The following is an 11,176-nucleotide window of genomic DNA, read 5'->3' on the forward strand; positions in this document are numbered from 1 at the left end:
CAATTGTGAACTTTCCATTTATATGTAGCAACATTCCAACAGCGCCTGCATACGGAGTATATACCTCCCAATTGATACGATATTCCCGGGCTTATGTTTCCTATCATGATTTTCTTGATAGAGGATTGCTGCTCACAAGGAAGCTATTAAACCAAGAGTTCCAAATGATGAAGTTGAAATAATCCCTTCGTAAATTTTACGGACGCCATCACGAGTTGGTTGACCGTTATGGAATAACCGTTTCACAGATGATATCGGATATGTTCCTTATGTCGTAACTACACTACCTTTCCCTTTTCATGAATGGGACTTACCGAATAAGAATATTTACCCGATTTGTAATTACACAAGCAACACGATGGGTGCCACATGTGGAGCAGGATCTGCTTACCTTTCCGGAGCACCTGAGATCACCCCCAGTTTTTGGTGAGGTTCGTGTTGCTTAGTCTTTAGTTTTCTATGTTGTGTCATCTGTACTATTATTTGTCTGTTTGTCTTTTTATTTTTGGCCATAGCGTTGTCAGTTTGTTTTCGATCTATGAGTTTGACTGTCCCTCTGGTATCTTTCGTCCCTTTTTCACATACGCTTGTTTTTTTAATTCAAATCTAATTCAAATTGGCTAATTTGCATTATCGAATTCTCATTAGAAATATGCTTTTTGTTAATACTCTGGTGTGGACACTTTTTAAATTGTAATTTGAATTAAACTATAATAAATTAATTGATAAATTGAATTCAAAGTTAACATCATTTGGACAGTAAAGCGATATTGACGCGTATTGCAATTCGAAGTAGAATTTACTTTTGGACATTAAACATGTTAACTGTTTCGAATGCATATTAAACTATTTCAAATCAGTTAATGCGAATCAAAATCGAATTATGTGTGAACGCAGCATTGATATATATATATATATATATATATATATCTAAGAGATGAAGAATATGAAAATATTAAAAAAAGATGGACAAAATATTTGTATTAAATTTGTTGCAATTTTTGTCTTGCCTTGACAGAGTCAAACAGAGAGACAAATATATACAAGTCTAAATTGAAAACAACGTTCAAACCTATGATTGCGTTGGATAAAAACCGCAATTTTTATACGTGTGCATGCAAAATAAATTTCTTGGTAGAGGGGTCTAAATACAGCACAAACAACATTTTCCAACAGACCAAATGAGTGAAAAAGTATATTTTAACAAAACGCATTTGACTAGCAGGTCGAACAACTGATGTTCTTAAACCCTGCTGACTGCCATTGGCGATTGCCAAATAAACAGATCACAAGATGTAACAGCATAGATCTTATTATTAATTTATTACCAAACAGAAAACAATAAACTTGCGGAAAAGATAGTATACTGCAAACATGAGGTGCAAAATTTTGTACACCATATCCCGATTTTGACAATTAATGTCTCTTCAGTGATGTTGGGAATCGAAACGGTATTTGGAAGGCCATATAATTTACCTCAATTTAGGATAGACTCTTGAATTTTGAAAGAGTCAAAATTGGATGAACGGATCATATAAACCCGAAGGCAAATATATATATATATATATGCATGCTGTTTTGGCGGCATCAACAATGTATTAGTTTGTGATTTTTGTCTAGCATGTGACTTTTGTCGCAGAAAGCTTGACATAGGGATAGTGATCCGGCAGAGGCGGCGGCATTAGCTAACTTCTTAAAAGCTTTATATTTTAGAAGGTAGAAGACCTGGATGCTTCATACTTTGTATATAGATGCCTTATGTTACGAAGTTTCCGTCTGTCATATGTCCATTGTCCTTGACCTCATTTTCATGGTTCAGTGACTACTTGAAAAAAAGTCAACATTTTTTGTAATGTTAATTTTTTTCTTATTATGAGTAATAGGATAACTATACTTAGTATGTGCGTACCTTGCAAGGTCCTCATGCCCATCAGACAATTTTCATTTGACCTCGACCTCATTTCATGGATCAGTGAACAAGGTTAAGTTTTCGTGGTCAAGTCCATATATCAGATAATATAAGCAGTAGGTCTACTATATTTGGTAAATGGAATGATTGTAAGGTGTACATGTCCAACTGGTAGGTGTCATCTGACCTTGACCTCATTTTCATGGTTCAGTGGTCAAAGTTAAGTTTTTGAGTTTTGGTCTTTTTTTCTAATACAATATGCAATAGGTCAACTATATTTGGTGTATGGAAATATTTTATGATGAACATGTCAGTCTCGCAGGTTTTATTTGACCTTGACCTCATTTTCACGGTTCATTTCTCAGTGTGAAGTTTTGTGTTTTGGTCTGTTTTTCTTCAACTATAAGCAATAGATCAACTATATTTGTTGTATGGAAGGATTGTAAGGTGTATATGTCTGTCTGGCAGTTATCATCTGACCTTGACCTCATTTTCATGGTTCAATGGTCAATGTTAAGTTTACCTGGTTAAGACTGTTTCTTAGAAACTATAAGCAATAGGTCAACTATGTTTGGTTTATTGAATGATTGTAAGGTGAACATGTATTTCTCGTTTGGTTTATCTGACCTTGACCTCATTTTCTTGGATCATGTTAAGTTTATGTGTTACTTGTAGTAAAGCTTTATATTTAGGACTATCAAACATAAAATCAATGGTTAGTAAAGAAGGCGAGACATTTCAGCGTGTGCACTCTTGTTAGATAAGGTATAGTTTATGGTAGGTCAATGATATTTGGTAAGCAGTTGTGTTAGCATAGGCACATCTCATTACGGTACCATGGAGAATATTTGGCCCCACCCCCTTAGTCATGGTCTATTGACTTTGAAACTTTGCATAGTTTTACTTACATGTATAAGTTTGTGATTAGGTCAGTTTAGGGGGAACCACTAATGGTAGGTCAATGATATTTGGTGTGCAGTTGTATAAACTTTGTCATTTCTAATTTCCATTGAGATTATTTGCCCCCGCCCCCTCAATCATGCTCTTTTTACTTGGAAACATGCGTTATTTTGAAATTTCATTTATTAGCTTTTGATAAGGTTAGTATTAGGGAAACCAATAGTGGAAGGTTAATGATAATTGGCCTGCAGATGTAGAAGCAATAGTACGTCTCATTTCCATAGAGGATATTTGGTCGTTACCCCTCAGTCATATGCATGATCTATTGACTTTGAAACTTTTACTTAGTTTACATGAATTATTTTGTGATTATTATGATTATGCCAGTTTAAGATTACCAGTAATCTTAAGTCAAAGCTATTTGGTATGAGGATGTATTGGTATTTAAAAGTTTCATTTCCATGGATATTATATAACCCCAACCCCTCATTATGGTTCATTGACTTAGAAATTTAATTTGTGTTAAGGTTTGTTTAAAGGGAACGACTTATGAAAAGTCAATGGTATTTGGTAAGCAGTTGTATAAGCATTGGCACATCTCATTTCCATGGAGATTGATACACACTGTACCATCAGTCATGGTTCATTGTCTTTGAATATCGCTTACATGTTAATGTATTTCTATTATAATTGTAACATTTGCATTATCAAAATAACAAATAGGCAAAACATGTCTCTGTGTTAACAGCTTATTATAGATTAGACAAGTACAATTATTATAAAAATAAGAAGATGTGGTATGATTGCCAATGAGACAACTATCCACCAAAATTCAAATGACTTGGATGTAAGCAATTATAGGCAACCGTACAGCCTTCAAAAATATGTGTTGCATCATTGCTAGGCCATTATAACAACATCAGCATTTATTGTAAATTACACCAATTCAGATAGTTTCAGATATGATTAGATAATTGTGCATAGTGGCACCAGCTGATTCAACTAAAACCACTAATATGGCATATTCAAACTCTAGTACATGTACATAGTGGAATTAAACCATACACCACTGTTGGACACCATTTATTGAAATTATTATTCTGATAAGAATATTCATCCATGCAGACTGCAACAATTAGCAAAACCTACATGTATACTGCATAGTAAGCTATAAACGACCAAGAAATGACAAATGTAAAACAATAAAACTAAAGCAGCCTGATTAATGTACGAAGCATTTATGAAAATTAAATATATACATGTATATACAGCAACAATCAACAATCACCAAACTCCTGGGTCCTCACTATGGACAGGTGCATACAGAATGTGGTGGGTTGGGTTCTCAATATGGACAGGTGCATACAGAATATGGCTGGTTATACATGTTAGCTGGCACAAAACTCTTCCCTAATATGGGACAGTGTATGTGCATAATCTCAGACATTGAATCTTTAAAAAATAAATTGGAAATAACTTTCGAAAGTGGTAGGATTGGATAGCAGAAACATTACGATACAAACATTATTTGATACTTGAGAAATAGCTGAGATAAACATTTTCACCAATTCTTCCACAATATTCATCTTAACATCTGCCAAGTTTGCCTTTGGTTTTATAATTAACTGCCCATAGCGCCCTTGGTGCTTTGATTTTTTTTTTTGAAATTTGTAATTTTTGAGTTATGGGACTTTTAACTGTCAGATTTATGACAAATTTTCACATACAACACTATCTCAACAATTAATAATACAATGTTTTGTTGCAAATAATATCTAACAGATTACCTTTTCTACAATATAATACACTTTAATTCAATATTTTGCCTTAATACATGTAAGATTTGATGGTGATGTAGTACCAGAGTACAGTGCTGAAAAAGCCAGTCACATCATAGTAGAATCAGGAAAAACTGTAAGTAATAGTAAGTCTAGAACAATGAACATTAAATTTCCTCCTTCTGTATTAAGAAAATATTGTATAGAAGATATTACAAGTATAAATTGGTTTTAGCCAGTCTGTTTTAGATTAACATGTGCAGCTGTGAATGGTTTGTATTGATATGATCAAATATTTTAGGATTATTTGTAGCACAAAGCAAAATTTTCAAATCACATTTTTTGCTTGCCTGCATCTGAAGCAAATATCTAATTCACCATTTTTCTGCATTTTACTGATGGACTTAGTTTTTTGGCAGTTAACCTTTTGATGCAGTCTGAGCCTAAAGATTTTAAAACCTTCATAGAATTCTACAAAACTTGTACAGAGGCTTCTTCATAATCAGATACACAAGGATAGCGCCTGTTTAGCTCATCTGGCCCAAAGGGCCATGTGAGCTTTTCCAATCACTTGGTGTCCGTCATCTGTCGTTGTTGTCGTCTTCGTCGTCTTTTACAAAGATCATCTCCTCGAAACTACTGAGCCAAATTTTACCAAAATTGGCCACGAGCATCATTGGGGGTATCTAGTTTAAAAAATGTGTCAGATGACCCTTGCCAACCAAGATGGCTGACATGGCTAAAAGGAGAACATATGGGTTAAAATGTAAGTTTTGTCTATTAATCTGAAAACCTCTATAGATAGAGAAAATCTGACAGGGGCAGAAATGTTAGAATTTGAGCTCTACCTATTATCTATTCACCTCAAAACTGTCAATTTCTTATTGGAGTTAATGCCCTAAAATGATGAATTTTACTACTTTTTTTTCATTTGCCTAATATCTTGAAAACTATAATAGATAGAGAGAAACTTTAAACAGCAAAATTGATCAACAAGACAAGATCTTCAAATAATTCATAATAGCGGAAATTGTAAATCACTCTTTATTAGAGTTATTGCCCTTTAATGACAATTTTTACCATTTTTTTTGGCGTTTTTGCCTAAAATCTTAAAAACTACAATAGATAGATAGAAAACTTTAAACAGCAATAGTGATCAGCAAGACAAAATCTAGAAATAAGTCTAAACGACTCGTTATTGAAGTTATTGCTCTTTATTGACGATTTTTACCAATTTTTTGCGTTTTTGCCTATTATCTTGAAAACTATAAAAAGATAGATAGAAACTTTAAATAAAAAAAAATGATTTGCAAGACAAGATCTACAATTAGGTCAAATTCTGCAAAATAAGTTAGTAGATAGGAGTTATTGCCCTTAAATGACGATTTTTGTTTTACCCTCTTTTGTGTTTTGGGCAAAAACTAAATAAGATAGAGAAAAACTGTAAACAGTAGTCTACAATGTTGAAGGTGCGCATAGACCTAGGTGAGTGACACAGGCTTTTTAGCGCCTCTTGATTTTATACAAATTTTTATTGGTATCATGTTGTCGTCGTCAGCATCGTTCGAAGACATTTGGTTTCCGGACAATAACTTTAGTAAATGTAAATAGAAATCTATGAAATTTAAACACAAGGTTTATAACCACAAAAGGAAGGTTGGGATTGATTATGGGGGTTATAGTCCTAACAGTTTAGGAATTAGGGGCCCAAATAAGCATTTTTCTAGTTTCCAGACAATAACTTGTGGAACAGTGTATGAATCTCTCTGAAATTAGACCACAAGGTTCCATACCACAAAGGGATGGTTAGGATTGGCTTTGGGGGGTTATGGCTTATGAAAAAAAAATTTTTTTTTTTTTTAGGGGGGGAGGGGGGGGTCAATTTGCAACAGCATAGTGTATTGCACAAAAGCAAAAAATTGAATATAAATTCAAATCATATAACCAATTCTAAATTCTACAGTTATTCTTTGTCAGAAACCTATTTAGTTACAATCCAGATTCAGACCTGTATCAAGCGCGAATATTGTGTCCATTTTTGCCCCAACTGTTCAGGGTTGGACCTCTGTGGTCGTATCCAGCTGCGCTCGGCGAAGCAATTTTTTTGATTTTTCTAAATTTTACTGAAAATAGATTTATTAACTTGTCAATGTTACACTTACACTTTACTCTGACATCAATAGTCACAAGCAAGACACAGGGTTTTAGGAAACTCTTTACACAGTTTTATTCTAGAACATTTAGCAGGTAACAGGCAACAGGTCTATCCTTTTAGAGGAAAAATTTTTCCAATCATCTTCAAGACAATATCACCTGGTCAGCTGTCATTTGTACCTGAAGTTAAGTAATTTTTTGAAAGAGATTATGTTGCTATAATAATATTTAAAGTCATCAAAATCCAAATATATCAACATTATATAGCACAGTCAATTTTATAACCAGTTGATATCTTATGTCCAAACGCATGCAAAATAAGTAACCAATTACTTTATATATAGATAACATGACATTAAGGACAATTACAATCGTCATAAATTACCACAAGCAATTGTTAATTCTGGTCTACATGTTTCACCATGTTTTACCTTGTTAAAAGATAAATGTGAATACCTTTAGGTATCCACCCTTAATTTACCCTGCCACACAGTCACCTCTTAGGGTATTGGTTCACCATATATAATTTCAGTTTATATACAGATTAAAGGGGAATTAGCTACGAGATATAAACAAAATTAAAATATGATTTGTATTTGTTCTATCATTAATGAAAGTGAAATAGTGAAATAACAATTTGCTTTAAGCAGCCAGTTTGGTTCAATTTTGTCAAAATAAGCTAAGAAACATCTCTGATGAAAGATTCACATGCAGGTAAATAATTCGACCTCATTGAATCCATATTCATGTGACCTTCAATTTAACCCCTTAGCTAGGGATGTGTTACGCATAAACAAGGCGTGTTCAGCTATTAAAAGGAAAAGAATGTCAACATTGAAAGTAAAACCAGGGTAAACTATTTGGTTGACTGATTTGATCCACAAAAACTCATTCTTTTACAGGTAAAAACGATGATTAACTTATTTTTTTAACCTTCAATATGAAATCAAACATACCTAGAAAAATCCATTACACATGTTCGCTATCTATTTATATCTATATTTATTGTTATATCAGGTTAAATGACCGTCGGCAGTCTTTGGAGGTCACTTCAATGGTTGATTAGATGGCGTCTAGACTAAAATACACATGAAATGCTGATACATATTATCGAGTACATGCATTGTAAATTGTTTATTTTAGACTTTTTATAATTTGGATATACATTTTAGTATGTTATATATCAAATATGAGAATTTGTGTCAAATCAGTGAACATGAATTTGATAGCTAATGCTTCTTTAAAGGCCATAAAACAGATGCAAGATTTCGAAACTTTGTAGGATAAGTACTTGCAGATTGTTTGCATGTTAAAAAGATAATTGTTCATACTTCAGAACTACAGTTTCTCCTAGATTTTATGGTTGGGTGGTGAATTCATTTACATTTATTGTGCATGAAACTAACATATAATAGCAATATTATGAACAGTGACAATTTATGACAGTTCCTTATTGACATTTTAACTATATCATTATGTAGACTTAAAAACTTATGTAATGTATTTCCAGGCTCCAAGCACAAAGGGCAAAGGAGTATGTGTAACAGTGGACTGGCTGATTAATAGTATCAAGAAAAAGTCAATACAACCTACAAAGACTTATCTTGTCACATGATTCTGTACAAAACCTGTCAAAATCACATGATTTTTAAAACTTTGGTCACATGATTAGAGGATGTTGATTTTTTTGACTGAATGAAATTTTATCTGAATGTTTTGAATGAGTGAGATTTCAGTTTATAGAGTATCATCTTTTTCCTTGACTTAAGATTTCCAGATCATAATTGACCACATAATTATTTAATTTTATGTCATACTATATGCTCATTTTAACATGTGTAAGCTTTATATATGTCAATATCTATATATCCAGCATTTGAAAGGTGTGAAATTTGCCAAATATAATGCCAACCCATGTTAAAATGTGCATAGAGCATGACATGAGAGACTTTTTGATTCAATAGGAAAATTTAGAACTTTTTGGAGTGCAAAGCAGACCTATAAGACATGTTCAAAGAAAGGCATTTTGATTGATTATTAATGCAAAAACTGTGCAAAAAACAAAATGTTTCACTATTGAAAGTTTACAACTTACTATTTTCCCTCCTAGGGAATTTTTCATTTGTCTAAAATATAGTCAAAACCACTTAAGGTATGATTATTTTAAATTTGTGAACAAGGCTTAAATATTTATTTTGCCATTTAGTAACTAAACATGGGAATATTCAAGCAGCTTTATTTTGCTTATTGTTTGGTGAAATCAAGCCATTAATTGCTGTCCTCTATTTGCACAATTACTAATAGGTGTTCAACGATTGACTTGAAAGCTTGTAGCAAGATCAAGCCGTCCACTTAATCTGCAGTATTTCCAATCCTGCATCACCTACTAGTGTGTAAAGTACTTACCTCATTAAAGATATGGTTGTGTGAATAATCTTGTGTATATTTATTGTATACATCATAGTTAAGTGTTATCAGGGTTAAATTTCAGGTTGTCATTTACATGACTTGATACTTTTTTTGTAGTTACAGAAAACCATTATGTGTAAACCATTTTCCTTGAAAAGGGCCAGGTCAATTAGAATTTTATCAGTAGTTCTTTGTTATATTGTTATGTATTGAAATCAATGCTGTCAAGAGAACACTGCAATTGCTTAGATTTCACATATAGGTTTGCCTGAGTAATTTTGGATTCAACCATAAATATTTAAATTACTCTTGACCTAATTGAAAGAGAATTGCCCACTTTCATGAAAATGTAAACATGTAAATGGATTTTTTCGCAATTTCCACAATCAATTTGAATAATATTTAACATACATGTATATATCCTGCTTGGACAAACGTTTATTTAAAAACCTGAATAAAGTCTCTATGGTCGGGTTGTTGTCTCTTTGACACATTCCCCATTTCCATTCTCAATTTTATATTTATATTTGAATAAAGAGAAAAGAGATATCGCAATAGAGGAAGGCTTACTCTGTGCAATTATTTTTGGTTAAAGTGCATTAGAACACTTCCACAAAAATGTATGTTGTTTATTTTATGTAAAGAACTTATTTTCCAAAGTTTACTCATTGTTATAGCTTTATGCTATTCTGTACTTATTTTTAGAAATTTTACATAGGGGTTTATAGCTATATTTATATTTTTGAAATTCAAGATTTTATTTTATGTAACAGATTCTATTAATTTAGAACCTAAAGTGATATTGTGTATTAATGAGAATATTTTACCGACTGACTTACTGTAAGTAATAATTTCTATTATACTGGTAATATTATTTTATGCTAGTAATATTGATAAACATGCACAGGAGTTACATTGGATAACTGTACATTAATGTCAGTTGTAAGAAGTTCACATTTATAAATTTACAAGTTAGATTCTGAGTTTGCAGGTTAGTTGCGATATTTTTAGCTGCTGAATTTTGATGACTTAATACATAAACATATTTTTTTTGCATAAATACTCTTTAGTATCAAACGGGCATTTTACAAGGTGAAAGAATTTATACTGCTTGATCAGTTTAACATTTGAATTTATAGATTCTTTTGATTGCTGGGATTGGTTAAAGTTTTCATGTACAGACATTTCGAATGAATAAGTTAACTCATACAGATTGTATAAGTACCTTAGTTTTTTTAATGCCATTGAGTTGCTGTCCCCTTGGCATATAATCCTGTCTATTCATCCTCATTTTAAGAAATCCAGTTTAACGATTTATTGAACACCACCATGCAATACATTCCATTTTAATCAGGATTCATTGCAATATTTCAAAATTGTTGCCTTATTGCTGTATATTTTGATCTTCATAAATTATTTCATACAAATTTAATTAGCTTATTTCAATCATCTATTACATGTTTTAATGTCTTAAGTTTTTTTTTTCTTCATTTCAAATTGTTTTGTTATTTGTAATTGTATGTTAGAGGCAGCAAGAATAAACTTTCTTTTTCTATTTATGATTTTCTTGTTCATGTTAGGGAAAAAACAGCATCTTATAGTACCTGTTTATTAGATACAGATTTTGTTATACCCTCTTTCTTTTTGAAGTAGGAGGTATATAGTTAAAGCGGTGTATCTTTTTGTCCATTCATACATCTAACCGACTGTTTTCCACTTTTGGAACTTTCACAGCATCTTGCTCATATTGCACCTTCTATTTCATTTCTTCACCCAAAGATTTTGGGTTTACTTTGGCATGAAATGGACTTTGCCATATTCACACACTACACTACACATTTGTATACTACCATATTCACACACTACAGTACACATTTGTATACTACCATATTCACACACTACACTACACATTTGTATACTACCATATTCACACACTACAGTACACATTTGTATATACTTGTCCTCTTATTTCGTTATTAGAATTTGATGAAACATTCTGAGAAACTGAATCATGTGATGCTATTGT

General features: G+C 32.2%; 1 protein-coding gene across 1 annotated transcript in view; it reads left to right on the forward strand.

The window, feature by feature from the left end:
* Positions 1-10,705, forward strand: part of LOC127719753 (DNA ligase 3-like) — a 39,132-nt gene extending 28,427 nt beyond the window's left edge. Inside the window, exons 21-22 of the mRNA XM_052226001.1 lie at positions 4,651-4,723; positions 8,252-10,705. Coding sequence (XP_052081961.1) covers positions 4,651-4,723; positions 8,252-8,356 — 178 coding nt within the window. The 3' untranslated portion in view covers positions 8,357-10,705. The remainder of the gene's footprint in view (positions 1-4,650; positions 4,724-8,251) is intronic.
* Positions 10,706-11,176: the final 471 nt, after the last annotated feature.

This window comes from Mytilus californianus, unplaced genomic scaffold (genome assembly GCF_021869535.1).
Source record: "Mytilus californianus isolate M0D057914Y unplaced genomic scaffold, xbMytCali1.0.p SCAF_11, whole genome shotgun sequence".
NCBI classification, from domain to species: domain Eukaryota; kingdom Metazoa; phylum Mollusca; class Bivalvia; order Mytilida; family Mytilidae; genus Mytilus; species Mytilus californianus.